Consider the following 15188-nt stretch of genomic DNA (forward strand, 5'->3'; position numbering starts at 1 on the left):
AGTATAATCCATACCACCGAATTGGATTATGCATATTACGGGTAATCTCGCGTCCGTATTTATCGCAGCATCATCACTTATTACCTACTAATAACATTAGTTTTAGTTTGAACTTACTTTATAAGCGATTCTCGGTCGGAGATCCTCGTATTAAGTTACTTGCAGCGCAACGTTTCATACCTGGAATATTTAAACGCTTGTATTCATGTTTACACTGCAGAGCAATAAATCAAACGGAAAGTTGTTACATATCAAGGAAATATCGATTATTCGCAATAAAATCATAACAGGAATGGTGATTATTTTCGCTGCGGTACAAACTAACTACTGCTAATTAAAGCGATTAGGGCTAATAGCGAATCAAATCTAGTAGGTGCAGGCAACAAAAGCAAAATAAATAAAGGATAAACGGAGGGATCATCATTGATGATTTATGAAAAGTTCGACTGGAGAAGATTCGTGAAACGGAGTCGAGATTTAATACACTTAGAAAGTGAAATGGATTGTAAACAAAAATTTAAAGGGATTCCGTCCAGCGGCGATGTTTACGTGCTGACCTTAATGTAAAGGGCTTTTCTTTAAGGATCCGATGGCACAGCACAATCCAAGACCGGTAAGGTTTCTAACAGGCTTCGGATGTCGCGATTCAGCACAAGAGTTCATTCATGGTTCATTCAAAAAAAAATCGCGAAAGCCAAATGCAGCACACTATGTACAAACTCTTCTGGCTCTGACGGCCATTTTATCACTGTTCTTTTGTCAAGAGCCTTCGGACCAACAGCAGGATCAGGCTCTTCGCGCGGGGTGGGGGGCGCTTCGCAACACATCTGTTCACCTCTTCGGTATTTCCAATTAATCGTCGGATCTGTAAAAGTCTAAAGATAGCATGCATTTGTTTGGAATTAGGTATAGATAATTCGGCTTTTTTTGAACTGTTCGTATCGGATTGATGTGAAGGTAGCAACGCAACGAGCGGCATTGAATTGATCGGTTGGCAACGCGACCGTCGTCCTTGACGTGCGAGCGAGCTGTCAAATCGTCTCAATTCTTACATAACCCCAGACGGGTAGAAGTTCTGCATTTGAGACCTCAGAGTTTTTCGAAGATATGGCAGCGAAAAGGATCAGCCAGAGTGCCATCAACTGGGCCTCTTTGGCCGAGAGGGTGCCGGAACACCAGAAGAACATCTTCATCGCCTTCAAAGCCAAACATGACAACTACCTCAGACGGTATGTACCACAACCTAAATCTTTATGTAACCATCATTGGATAACATCACATTTCTGTTTCAAACGTAATAATGAAGAACTTGCAATCATTGTTTCAAAAGACACCCACTTGATTGTAGTAAACCCTATAAACAAATTCATACATGATAATTGCACCCTTAAAGTATTGATTCCCAACTTTTACCTCTTACTCAATCCCAAGTGTTTATCAACTTTAAACATTAAGTATTAATTGGTAATTACTTTTAGTAACATTATTACAACTGATTTATAGAAAATCCAATACATCCAATAAGAATTTTCTTGGAAGTTCATGTAATTGGGGTAATAGCATAGGCAACCAAATATACGTTCTTTGCTGTAAATTGCATATTTACGTATATATTAAAAAAAAGCAGTAAATTCAAAGTTCAGTCATATATATTATTAAGTATTATCAATGCAGAAACAATTTATTACTATTATTACATATACAAAATTGAATTCTGTATAATTATTTTTTTTTAATCCTATTGGACAATATAGAAAATACCAATAGGTATTTTTCAAATTAAAAGGATTGAGAAGAGCTAAGAATAACTATATAAAGAATGTCATTATATTATATAATATTTAACTAAAATTTGTTTTATGTTTACAGTTATTATGTTTAAACTAAAAAGTCACTTATTTTGGAATACCCACTATTGTACTCAATATACATGTTATATAACAGTTTCAATATTATTTATGTAATATATCTAATTAATTTTACTACCTGAAATATAAATCTTTCAGTTGTGTATTAATATTTCAAAATTAAAAATTGTTATTAAAGCTTTGTTTAAATGATAATATTGTTTAATTATTGTATTAAAATTTGAAGAATAAGTATTTTTTGGAAATTTTATATAAATGAAACAGTAATTAAAGCTTGAATATTTAGTTTCCAAAAAGTTAATATTATTTTGTGTCATTTGTTAATTAACGATTAGATATGTAAATTTACTTAATTTGTTGTAATGTTTCAGTGTTATGGCTAACCCAGAATCTGCTCCAGCCATTGACTGGGCATTCTACAAGGCTAAGGTACCAGTTGCCGGTATGGTCGATGACTTCCAGAAGCAATACACCGCCTTGAACATCCCATACCCACCAGACAACGTGTCCGGACAAATCGACACTTTGGAGAAGGAAATCAAATCCGATATCGCTAAATTCAAGGTTGAATCTAGCGCCCGCATCGAAGAGTAATAAAACGGTTTAAATCTTCATTGATGAATTGATTAATCATCTTTTTTGTGTGTTTTGCAGATACAAGAAGCAGTTGGCTCACTTGTCTTCCTTGATCCCATTCGATCAAATGACCATGGAAGATTACAGGGATGCCTACCCAGAACAGGCTCTGGACCCCATCAACAGACCAACCTTCTGGCCTCACGGATTCGAAGATCAGCTCGAGAACAAGGACTGGTCCAAGGAAGAGGAGCATCATTAAATTTAATTGAATCCACTTCAATTCCAATAGCGAAGTGTTTGAGCTACTAGTATCATGTCTAAAGTCTATAAGAATTCAACAAAAAAATGGAAAATCGTGAAATAAAAACACTCAGAAAATCACATGTATACTTGCTTTTATTTTCACCACTAACTCTTACAAACAATTAAACTAAATAATACCTGTTATATGTAAATTTGGTTATAATTATTGTTTTAATATTTGGGATTAAATACTGTTTTGTTAATTTTTTTTTAAATGTTAAGAAAGGTTTGTATATATTTTATATGTAGTAGAGATTTAGAATCAATACGAAATAGATGGGGTCATATGTATGGTAGTGTATATAGGCAGTAATCACAAGGCTCTATATATTTGTATATGTTTGCTTCGAATATGGTTTCCTGCTAATTTTGTGAGTTTTAGACCGCTTTGAGCACAAAGATAGATTCATCGAGCCAGTAATAGGACTGCCTCAGGTCGCCCTCGCATAAATAAGGAACTCTGCTCCACGAGATTACCTCGAAGCCCACAGGTCTCAGCACGTTGTCGACTAAGTGTACGACCTGATCTTCGAAGGTCTGGCCTCTTATGTTCAAACGTTCAGTGGGCTCGTGATCTGCAGCTGCAACAACAACAACAAAAAGAAACGGAACACGTAACGAACGTCCAATAGGTAATTAACTAATTTGTACAAATGGCCAATAATTACCTGATTCGACGTACGGCGAAAATGGCAAGACGACAGCTAATAATACCATACCGTTAGGTTTCAGAGATGCGTGCACCTGGTTGAGCAGTTCCAGTGGTTTATCGCATCTATCCAATAAGTTCAAGCACGAGATTACGTCGTACTTACGGCCCACGTTCCATTCGTCGATGCCCAACAAACTGAAAAAGTACGACAACAAAAATACATCAAATTGTTGCTCGTTCGAAACAACTAGAATTTTACAATGCATGCATTCAATCAAAATAAACTATATATAAAATTACATGTATTATATACTTATTTAAATTGTTCTGACGAATGCAATAGGATTTCTAATCAAACATCTGCAATCATTAAATAAGTCTGAATTCATCATGAAAAAAGACATTGTATTGTCACATTAATTAGGACAAATAGGCATAGAATAATAAATTTGAGGATTTAGTATCATCTTTAATTATGTATATCAAGATTGTTATTACTAATTAGTAAACATATATTTTTAAAATTGTTATTAATAATTTTAGTTTTTTTTTTAAATTGTTTATGGTGCACTAGATTTTGCACTTGTTACTTTAGTAAATCATCAATTTCTTATAAGTTTACAATTATGTGTCAAAAATAATCTAAAATTATTGTAGGTCATCAATGCAAGAAGAATCTTCTACTCGTGATATTGAACTTTCGTAAACTTAAACATTAAAACTTCTGTTTGGTATTTCAGAAATGTTATTTCTGTACTCACTATCATATTTATATTTTTTTTTTTTAAAAGAGATTTATATCAATTTATTTATTGATATAAATCTCTCCGGCCCTATTTCTACCCCTTTCGGGTTTAACAGCCACCACAAATTTTTGTTATTTTTCGTATCAGATTTTTGTGATACAGGCGACCATATTTATATTTAAAACTGATTTCTGTACATCATGAAGAAAAGCAATGTATACAATTGGTTAGCTTAACCCTTTCAGGACAACTGGTAATTCGGTGATGCAAGTGCCTACTGGTTACCAGCTTTAACCACATCCTGGATGATAATCAGGACATCCTATTCACATTTTCTTACCATAATTTTATTTAAACATTTATTTGTTAATAATATGTAAAAATGATGTGTAAAGTATTTTTTTTAATTCTGTCCTCAGAAGGTTAATAAAGATCAATAGTACATCAAGAGGATACTAGTAGTACTGAAATTGAAATAGTTGATGAAATTACCAAAATCTACTTTTCAAAACTTTAAAATGTAGTAGATTTATACTTTTATGTACGATTTTAGAATTTCGAGATACTATTTTTTGACCCATAATTTGTTGTTAAGAAATCCAACCTAAGGAAATTAATGTTACTTCTTAAAACAAGGTTATTAATATATGAAAAGAAGGAAAAAGTAATAGTAAAGGAAATTATGGATAGAAAGTTTAGAATTTTAAATGTTGCCTCTATTTTCGATAAACAACTCAGTAATAACTGATAATCAATTATTACATAAATTGGAGATATTTCCATGCCAAAATCAATACAATTTATTGAATTTAACTGAGAACTCATTCAATTTATATATTTATCTGCTAGATGTATGCTTTATATATTTATTAGTGTGTAACAGATTATATTCATAGTAAGAAAATCATGAAATTCGTCGATACTCATCAATAATTGATAAAACTTGTATTTGAATGAGATATATATTGAATTTTGCATAAAATCTGTTAAGAAAAGATTGTAAATTAAATGAGAGAAAAAAATCTTGTAACGTGTTTGCAAAACGATTTCTATTGCAGCTCGGAATTCATTATGCATACAAACAACTGCAAGCCCAGTAATAAAAACGCGATTTTATTATTTTCGAACGCGAACGAAGCTACATAATGTCATTAGAATAATGAAGGCTGTAGACGCATTCAATTCGATATGAAGAGGAAACAAACCAATGAGAAGACGTTGAGAGTTTTGTTTGTCTCGCATCGAAAATGGAATAAATATTAATAATAATAATAATACAAAAAATAAAGTAGAGTAGAGATGAAAAGAAGGTGGACGGGAATTGCTCGGAATAAATATGAATACATTTTGCAACAATTTAGCGTATAACCTGGAGCGCAGTAAAAATTAATTGCCAGGTATAAAAATTAAAAGCACGCCAATTAAAATTTATGATAATTCCTGCAATCCGTCATGCAGGAAGGTGCTGTTGTTGTTCTGCTGATGCAGCATTTGGAGAGAAGAGAGAGAGTTTAATTAAAAGCGTATACTTTGCAATGCAAATTTGGTAATTAAAATTGCGTTCAGTTCTTAATTAAGAACGGAGGAGTATACAATAAATCGGGACGAGAGAATTTATCCCGTATCTTTTTGAGTTGTGTACGTGCGAGTGTGGATTCTGTTAATTAATTTTTATGCCTTTCTGTTTTGGGATTTTTTCTTGTTGTGGCTTCGGCATAAACGATTACACTTGTTTCGCAATGGCAAGGGTATTGAATATGCATAAAAGTGTTCGTCGGCTCCGGCCAGGTGATAACTAATGAAGAAGGGGCATAATTAAGATAGGTCCGAAAAAGAGGAAGAAACGCGCGTTCGACCGTAACGCTTTCGGAATTCCATTCTAATTACTTAAAGCTTATTTATATACCTGCGGGGGATTATTGCAAGTGTCCGCTCGGTGCAGCAGCAGTTTTCAGTTTAAACGAAGTGAGAAGAGAAGGGAAAGGGGATGGTTGTGGTGGTGGTTGCAATAAAATTTAATGTCGCTCCGGAGATTCGGGCCTCTGAGCCAAGATTTTCATGCAATCCGGCTAAGTAACGCGTCTTAATTAAGTCTGCACTTAGTTTTACGAGTTAAGTTTTACGGACGGCGGACGAGCATAGAGAAGACGTGCATGCGAGTGAAAGTGAGAGAGAACTCAATTAACAATCTGACATTAAACGGCTTTAATTACGTGAGATATAGTCGCCCGATCGGCTGTGCAGCCCCCAGAGAGGCGATTAAACACTATCACGGATTGCGATTTATATAACAAAATAACATTATTTATTCGTTCGCTGTTTATCGCCTCCATAAAGAATATTGCTGGGGTCCAAAACGTGTATTATTATTATTGTTTGCAGCGGGCTGGAAGTGAGGTAGACGAGGATGCGTTCGAAGATGTTCGAAGTACCTCACCTTCTTTGCGATTGTGATACCCTCCTGACACAGGTAATGTATGTGCCAAAAGAAACGGTGCGTGTCATTAAACTCATCACATCCTTCATTTGCATCACACCCCAGGGTAGCATTTTTTAATCTGCATCTCATCTCTTTCTCCGTTTCTCACCCATTCTCTTCTGTCTCTCCGTTTCACTCACTCACACGCTCGCAATCTCAATCTCTTCGATTCGCATCGCCGCTATTCGCAACCTTTATCACCTACAGAATTTTAACTAAGCTTTCCTCGAATCCCCCCGCGAAATTAAGCAATAAATCCATAAGGCTCCGAAGTCTTCGGACTCGCTCTCTGCATACAGGATTATCTTTGCTGAAAGTCCTGTAGATTCTCAATACCTTCACATTTCCACATTCAAATATATCTATCTATTACTGATTTATTTTACTTGACTTCACCATAATATTCAATATTTGAAGAAAAAACTTTATTTCTTTCAAATATTTATATCTAATTATGAAATTATCTTGCAGTGTATGGAAATATTTGTCACTTTTTTTTAATAATAAAAAAAACTGAATTTAGATACGATGACAATGTTAAAACCTTTCAAAGCTTTCTACTTATCGAACAGAAAATAGAGGAAAGGTGGCGTACGTAATCAGAGTGACCTCAAGAAAGTCATCGATCAGTGAGAATCCAATTTGTTTGGTTTCGAGTCCGTCCGAATGGATTAGTGGACATTTGTTAATCCGATTTGATTAATGCATGCATAATAAATGGGTCGGAAAACTCACTGGAAGCCTCGTCGCTGAAGGAGTGTTTGCATAGTATTAGAAACTTCTGTGACATAGACCGTCCGGAAGGCGGGTGCCAGAAGGGCCGTCACCTCACCGTCCCCGGCTCCCAGATCCAGCAGATCCCCGGTTGACCAATCCTCGCCTCCTCCCACCAACTTCAGGAACTGCTGAAACGAGACAACGAACATCGAGCCACGCTGAAGCCATCTGCAACAAAGGAACAAACAAAAAAAATGAAATACTAATACTGCAAACGGATTACCATAAATACATACGCAACGGAATTTCGTTTTATAATATTATATATAATTTGGATTAGTTCGTAATTCAACGTAACATTAATGCGGCTTTAAATTAAGCCGGACAATAATTAATTCTTGTTTTAATACTCAAAATAATCGCGTTCATTAATAATAGTAGCAAATTCGGACAATGAAGGAACAAGTACAAATGTTATGTAACCAAAGCCGGACAAAACTTCTTTGTTTCATGTATTAATATGGGTAGCATTTACATTAATCTCTTCACTTATCCCTTATAAGAGTAAACACTGATGCGTAGTTTACATAAACAATGATCCTGTATTAAAGTCACGAGTAAGTGAGAAGCATTAGTCTATTTGAGTGATATTTGCCAAGTATATAAAATGCTACTTGGCAAGTATAGACGATTGCCATAGATATGTTACGCATATTTAATACACATATCCCTCATTTTACACGGTACTTTTTTTTACACGGTTTTAAAAAAAATAATGTTAAAAATAATCGACCGTGTAAAACGAGGTATACGTGTGTACTTAAATATTTATAATTGGAATTTAGATATATGCTTTCAAATTAAATATGTAATCTGTCAATTTTGTCTACAAATCAGTGATATGAAGAGAATTAATTCAGTCATGTATGAAAGCTGTAAGTGGTCGAGTGACAAACATTATACAAAGACTCTCTAAGAGATATTTGTCAAGTACTTGAAACGCTACTTGGTAAGTACTAATGATTGTGGCGTAAATCATAAATGTCACATTTATCCATCATATTTGATACTGATCAATTTGTAATTGAAATCTAGATACATGCTTTCAAATTAAATATGTAATCTGTCAATTATGTCATCAAATCTGTGATACGAAGAGAATTGATACACTCCCGTATGGAAGTTATAAGTAAGTGGTAGAATGAGAAACATTATGCAAAGACTCTCTAAGAGATATTTGTCAAGTACTTGAAACGCTACTTGGTAAGTACTTGAAACGCTACTTGGTAAGTACTAATGATTGTGACGTAAATCATAAATGTCACATTTATCCGTCATATTTGATACTGATCAATTTGTAATTGAAATCTAGATACATGCTTTCAAATTAAATATGTAATCTGTCCATTCTGTCATCAAATCAGTGATACGAAGAGTATTGATACAGTCCCGTATGGAAGTTATAAGTGTTGGAGTGAGAATCATTATGCAAAGACTTTCTAAGAGGTATTTGCCAAGTACTTGAAACGCTACTTGGTAAGTACTAATGATTGCGATGTAAATCATATATGTCACATTTATCAGTCATATTTGATACTAATCAATTTGTAATTGAAATCCAGATACATGCTTTCAAATTAAATATGTAATCTGTCAATTCTGTCATCAAATCTGTGATACGAAAAGAATTGATACACTCCTGTATGGAAACATTATGCAAAGACTCTCTAAGAGATATTTGTCAAGTACTTGAAACGCTACTTGGTAAGTACTAATGATTGTGACGTAAATCATAAATGTCACATTTATCCGTCATATTTGATACTGATCAATTTGTAATTGAAATCTAGATACATGTTTTCAAATTAAATATGTAATCTGTCAATTATGTCTACAAATCAGTGATATGAAGAGAATTGAAACAGTCATGTATGAAAGCTGTAAGTGGTGTAGTGACAAACATTATGCAAAGGCTCTCTCCGAGATATTTGCCAAGTACTTGAAACGATACTTGGCAAGTAATAATGATTACGATGTAAATCATAGATGTCACATTTATCCATCTATTTGATACTAATCAATATGATATGAAGAGAATTGAAACAGTCATGTATGAAAGCTATAAGTGGTGGAGTGAGAAACATTATGCAAAGACTCTCTAAGAGATATTTGTCAAGTACTTGAAACGCTACTTCGTAAGTAATAATTATTGCAATTTACATCATAAATGTAACATTTATCCGTCATATTTAATACTAATCAATTTGTAATTGAAATCCAGGCACATGCTTTCAAATCTGATCAATTCTGTCATCAATACGAAGAGTATTGATACACTCCTGCATAGAAGTAAAGGGAAAATCGAGAGTCCGATCGTCGAGGTTTCATCTCTTCGTGGCGTGTCAAGCTCCCATCGAGTGCAGGTATCGAAATCTGACTATTTAATACCTGGCCATCGAAACACGCTTCGGGCCTGGTGCCCAAGTGAGTTCTGGTTAACGCTCTCGTGTTCAGGCAATGGTCCTAGGTGTACGATCAACAGCAGGACTACATGTGTCCTGACATATCTAATTAACAACCACCCGCGGCGGCGACATACACCACGCCACGCCGCGCCACCTTCTCCCCTCTCACCACCGTCTCACCATCACTTCTTCAGTCCCAGAGGGACCTCGATTCGAAATTCCGCGCACGCAAAATTAACACTTAATTATAAAACGGTATTTATTTATTTGACGTTAAAATATTGCCGCACGTCCTCTCTTTTTTTTTGTTATTGCTCTATCCCCTGTTTCCAACCAACCCTTGCACAGTCGGACAACCATCTTCATCTCTCAATCCGGACGAATTCACGCAATGCAACAGTATAAATTCGAAATCAATACAAATTTATAACTGTAACATTTTTCATGCAGTCATAAAGTTGTGACAGTCAACCGAAGAAAACGTGTTACTTTTATGTCTTTAAATCCGAATGGTCAATAAATAATAAAAACGCAACATCCAGGCATCAATATATAAATCATAAACAACATTTTAATGGATAGAAATAAATTAAAAACAATTCTATACATTACAGATCGATTAAAGATATAAATTGATCTTTGAAGAATTTGGATAATAGTTATATGACAAAATTGTTAAATAATCTTTGTAAATTGGTACATATTTGTAATTCTAAACAATTTAGGACATTTTGTTATAAAATCCGTACTATTTGTTAAATGACATAAATATTCATCAAACTAAATACAAAAGTCGTAATTGTTTACAAAAAGTTGGAGTGGTTGTAAATAAAATTACATCAAATACCAAAGACATTGAGATCTAATTTTATTATTGTTCATTATTCAATAGATCTTTGTATATTTGAGATACTAATTAAATTAGGAAATTGTGACAACATTGTTCCAACTTTATTCATTGCACAGTCGGACGAACATCTCTCAATCTGGACGTAATACAACATATCAACATGGATTCTTACAACTTAAACACTCTTTCAACTTTAACATTTTTGTGTTACTTTTATGTCTTTAAATCTGAATGGTCAATAAATAATAAAAAAAAAAAACGCTATATAAATCATTAGACAACATTTTAGTGGGTAGAAAGAAATTAAAAATATTTTATACATTACAGATCTAAATTGATATTTGAATAATTTATGTAATTTCATTATCACTTGATAATAGATATTTGTGAATTGTATTTAGTTTTATTACAAAGTAATATTATTTATAGTAAAATTGAGTGGTTTAAAAGGAATTTACATCAAATATTACAGATCGAATTTGATTATTTTCAAGTAATTTAGGAATTTGTGTCACTATTCATGACAAGTGATTTAAATGTTTGTCAAGAGTAAGATGTAATAATTTCAGTGCATTTTTTGGTAAAAGCATAGATTCAATGATAAAAAAAAGTCTTTTTTAAACAGTTGTTCTAATGGATTGAATAATAGATGGAATGAGTGTTAAAGAGCATCGAAGATTTTAATTCGACTCGTTATCAAGATTATCCTTATTCCTCCTCCGCATACCGATGCAACGGAGTGGAAGAACACGATTGGATAGTGAGGACGTTGGTGCACGATGATGCTCCTCTTCTCCTCTCTTCGCATCGTTGTTCTTACCTCCTGCTAAGGGGACACCACATAGAGTTACTATTTCACCTGAGGTGTTTACTTGAGAACTCGACGCGGACCGTCTTCCGAATGTAATGTAGGCACTTTATTGCCCGGTTTTATGAAAATCATTTTAATTTCGCATCGATATTAATGACTCTCTGCTCGCTCTTCGACTCCACCGAGAGTCTGCAATATATATATTTATTAAAAAAGGATGAAGAGAAGAGGACATTCGAATGTTCCACGTTGCGTTATTAACCACCATAAAGACACGTATATTACAGTTTTTAACGACAACAAATAACAACAACGCAATGAACGAATGTAAATGAATTGGACATTTTTACAAGATGTCGACTTTAGTTATTTCTTTTGTTGTTCTCGTAACATTATCATCTCTGACATGGGTTTTCGATAATTGCGTACAGCTTGTACATAAATAATCAATAAATTACATTCAGTTTGCAGTTGCAACAATAACAATATACAAAAAAAAAATATTACAATACTAATTATAGACCATAGGATTTTCTGTATTTTACCATAATTTGTATCTTTGTGTATTCTACAAATGTACGTGTAATTTCCAATGTTTTTGTTCGGACATTGCGTTGTGATTGGGTCCATTATTTATCCAAGATTTCTCGTCATCGATGGACATTGATTGCCGGATTTGCTCATCGCTTATTTAGAGGGCCCCTGTTTTTCCCGGAACGACGTTCGGATCGATCGGGCAAATGCAGAATTAGCCGTTTCAAATTGATTCCCGACTGTCGGAGATTATTTTCAAAATTATTTATGGTCGTTTTACCCGCAAAACGAAAACACAGAAGAAGCGCACAACTCCACAAAAACAAGTCCATTACATCTATTGTTTTCTTTATTATCATGCACTTTTAACAATACGCAATTACTAATAGTTTTTTTTAATAATTTAGAAAAATTAATTGAATATTTACTGAAATTATGATTTTTTTTACATATTTCTTATTAGGGAAATAAAATGAGTTTATACTATATTAAGAATGATTCAAGTAATGAAATATTTTGTTAAATATAATAGAAAGTCAATTTAATTAATTGTTATGGTGAAAATTGAAATTAATTTGTGGTTGATGGAAACGGTAAAAGACGAAGAGAAAAATTGTATAAAGTGAAAACAAACGGTGTTTGGTAATTTAAATTCGATAATGCGGCGTGGCGTGGAGGTAGAGAGAACAAGAAATTGGATAATAATAAATAATTCGGTTGGAGGTAGGAAATTAGATCGGAATTGGGGCACTTTCAATTAATATTTAAGTGAATGATAATTATCGGTCGTAATTGGTCGTAATAATGTTTGCATAGATCGCTGCCGGCAATATTTTGTCACGTATGAATGGTTTCCGATACTAAAGTGATTTCAGCGTTGTCGTTGTTATTATTATAATATACTTGGAAAACACACACATTCTCAGTCTACATAGTTTTACATAGGATAGATAATGCGAGTATATGTGGATGATGTTTATATATATTTACGTGTAAACGTACGTTACCATAAACGTTTTTTGTTTTTTTTTTTTGGTTTTTGACCGCTCGTTCAGTGCTAAAGGCTCACCGATTTATCGACAAATTACAGAAGAATGCAGAAACGAGAAATTCCCTAATTTATGCATTTTCGAATGCAAAAGCGCGTTATGATAGTGGCAATAAATCAATAGGGGAACTTGAACTGAACTGAAGGAGAAGGCAGATCGGGCCTTCGGTTTCTTCCGTCCAACATCACTGACCATTCGCATACATGAATAACACGGTTACAATAATAAGACCTCTCTTACCTAACCATCTTCTTAGCCGACCTAACTCTTCTGCACAAACGTTAATCTGCGGGCATTACACAATTTCCAACATTCAGTCTCTGTCTCGTCATTTTTTCTCTACTCGCATTATCTGCCATCTAATAAATAACAAATCGACATATCTAACATATTTAAAACGCAATACTTTATATAAGTCAATATATATTGTATACAAATGCATTTTTACATAAATTTCCAATTTGGTAACAAATTGTTTGAATATAAATTTATATAATTGCATCAATAATTTAGAAATGTCAAAAATAATTTAAATTTTTCACATTTTTATATATTTTATGATTATATAAGAACTGGTCTTATATTATGCATCTAACTATTATTAGGTAATATTAATTAATGACAAAGATTTTTTCATACTTTTTCAATTTTTCACATTATATTTGTTATTGTGTAATTAGTAACCATATTTAGTAATTGAAACAACAAATTTGTATATTGAAGATTAAACTATTGTCTTTCCAACAAAGTAACTTTCAGATTTATGAAATTTCCTGTTTTCCTGCAAATTTTATATTAGAACTTAAAAATTGTAAAACATTTATATCAGAAGGTTTTTTTTTTAAAGAAATCCTCACAAATGCAATGTGATGAATTCTATGAATTAAAAACTACATATTCTAATTAGTTCATTAATGATGTATACTAAGGAAATTTATAGAATGTCTAGGTTTAAATGATTTCAATGTTAGATTTTTCACTGACAATTCTGCTTTTCTCTTTAGTAACCGTTAATTATTATTGATGTTAATTTGTATTTATTTTCAATTTATGTGTTTGATCAACTGTCCAGATGTTTTAACGGTGTATTTATCTTCATTTGATTAGTGCAGATCTTTTCTATAATGTATTACAAACAGTAAAGATGTGTGAATACTATTGACTCAATGATTTTTATAATTAATAATTTTGGGTAATTCAAAATTATATTTTCTCTAATTTAATTTATCACTAATAATTCAGATTTTCTTAGTAATCGTTAATTATTATTGATGTTAATTTGTATTTATTTTCAATTTATGTGTTTGATCATCTGTCCAGAGGTTTTAACGGTGTATTTCTCTTCATTTGATTAGTACAGATCTTGTCTATAATGTTTTACAAACAGTAAAGATGTGTGAATATTATTGACTCAATGATTTTTATAATTAATAATTTTAGGTAATTCAAAATTATATTTTCTCTAATTTAATTTATCACTGATAATTTAGATTTTCTTAGTAATCGTTAATTATTATTGATGTTAATTTGTATTTATTCCATTTTTATGTGTTTGATCATCTGTCCAGATGTTTTAACGGTATATTTCTCTGCATTTAATTAGTGCAGATCTTTTCTATAATGTTTTACAAACAGTAAAGATGTGTGAATACTATTGACTCAATGATTTTTATAATTAATAATTTTAGGTAATTCAAAATTATATTTTCTCTAATTTAATTTATCACTAATAATTCAGATTTTCTTAGTAATCGTTAATTAGTATTGATGTTAATTTGTATTTATTCCATTTTTATGTGTTTGATCATCTGTCCAGATGTTTTAACGGTTTATTTCTCTGCATTTGATTAGTGCAGATCTTTTCTATAATGTTTTACAAACAGTAAAGATGTGTGAATACTATTGACTCAATGATTTTTATAATTAATAATTTTAGGTAATTCAAAATTATATTTTCTTAAATTTAATTTATCACTAATAATTCAGATTTTCTTAGTAATCGTTAATTATTATTGATGTTAATTTGTATTTATTCCGTTTTTATGTGTTTGATCATCTGTCCAGATGTTTTAACGGTGTATTTCTCTGCATTTGATTAGTGCAGATCTTTTCTATAATGTATTACAAACAGTAAA

General features: G+C 32.5%; 2 protein-coding genes across 2 annotated transcripts; one reads left to right on the top strand and one right to left on the bottom strand.

Moving 5' to 3' along the window:
* Nucleotides 1-1018: 1018 nt before the first annotated feature.
* LOC108560649 (ATP synthase subunit d, mitochondrial) lies at nt 1019-2828 on the top strand. Its single transcript, XM_017918290.1, has 3 exons — nt 1019-1229; nt 2240-2458; nt 2523-2828. Exons 1-3 carry the CDS (start codon nt 1108-1110, stop codon nt 2704-2706), a joined length of 525 nt encoding a protein of 174 aa, XP_017773779.1. The 5' UTR covers nt 1019-1107; the 3' UTR covers nt 2707-2828.
* Nucleotides 2826-13301, bottom strand: LOC108560648 (methyltransferase-like protein 9). Its single transcript, XM_017918289.1, has 4 exons — nt 13294-13301; nt 7363-7572; nt 3419-3597; nt 2826-3331 (listed from the first exon to the last, which is right to left on the bottom strand). The coding sequence occupies exons 1-4, from the start codon at nt 13299-13301 to the stop codon at nt 3129-3131; spliced, it is 600 nt and encodes a 199-aa protein (XP_017773778.1). The 3' UTR covers nt 2826-3128.
* Nucleotides 13302-15188: the final 1887 nt, after the last annotated feature.

Source organism: Nicrophorus vespilloides, unplaced genomic scaffold (assembly GCF_001412225.1).
Source record: "Nicrophorus vespilloides isolate i.1.1-1 unplaced genomic scaffold, Nicve_v1.0, whole genome shotgun sequence".
Taxonomy (NCBI): domain Eukaryota; kingdom Metazoa; phylum Arthropoda; class Insecta; order Coleoptera; family Silphidae; genus Nicrophorus; species Nicrophorus vespilloides.

Coding starts and splice junctions, on each gene's coding strand:
- LOC108560649 (XM_017918290.1), top strand. CDS start 1,108: ATGGCAGCGAAAAGGATCAGCCAGAGTGCCATCAACTGGGCCTCTTTG. Junction 1,230..2,239: donor CATGACAACTACCTCAGACG/GTATGTACCACA, acceptor GTAATGTTTCAG/TGTTATGGCTAACCCAGAAT. Junction 2,459..2,522: donor TCTAGCGCCCGCATCGAAGA/GTAATAAAACGG, acceptor TGTGTTTTGCAG/ATACAAGAAGCAGTTGGCTC.
- LOC108560648 (XM_017918289.1), bottom strand. Junction 3,598..7,362: donor CTTCAGCGACGAGGCTTCCA/GTGAGTTTTCCG, acceptor GTACTTTTTCAG/TTTGTTGGGCATCGACGAAT. Junction 3,332..3,418: donor TTCGCCGTACGTCGAATCAG/GTAATTATTGGC, acceptor TTGTTGTTGCAG/CTGCAGATCACGAGCCCACT.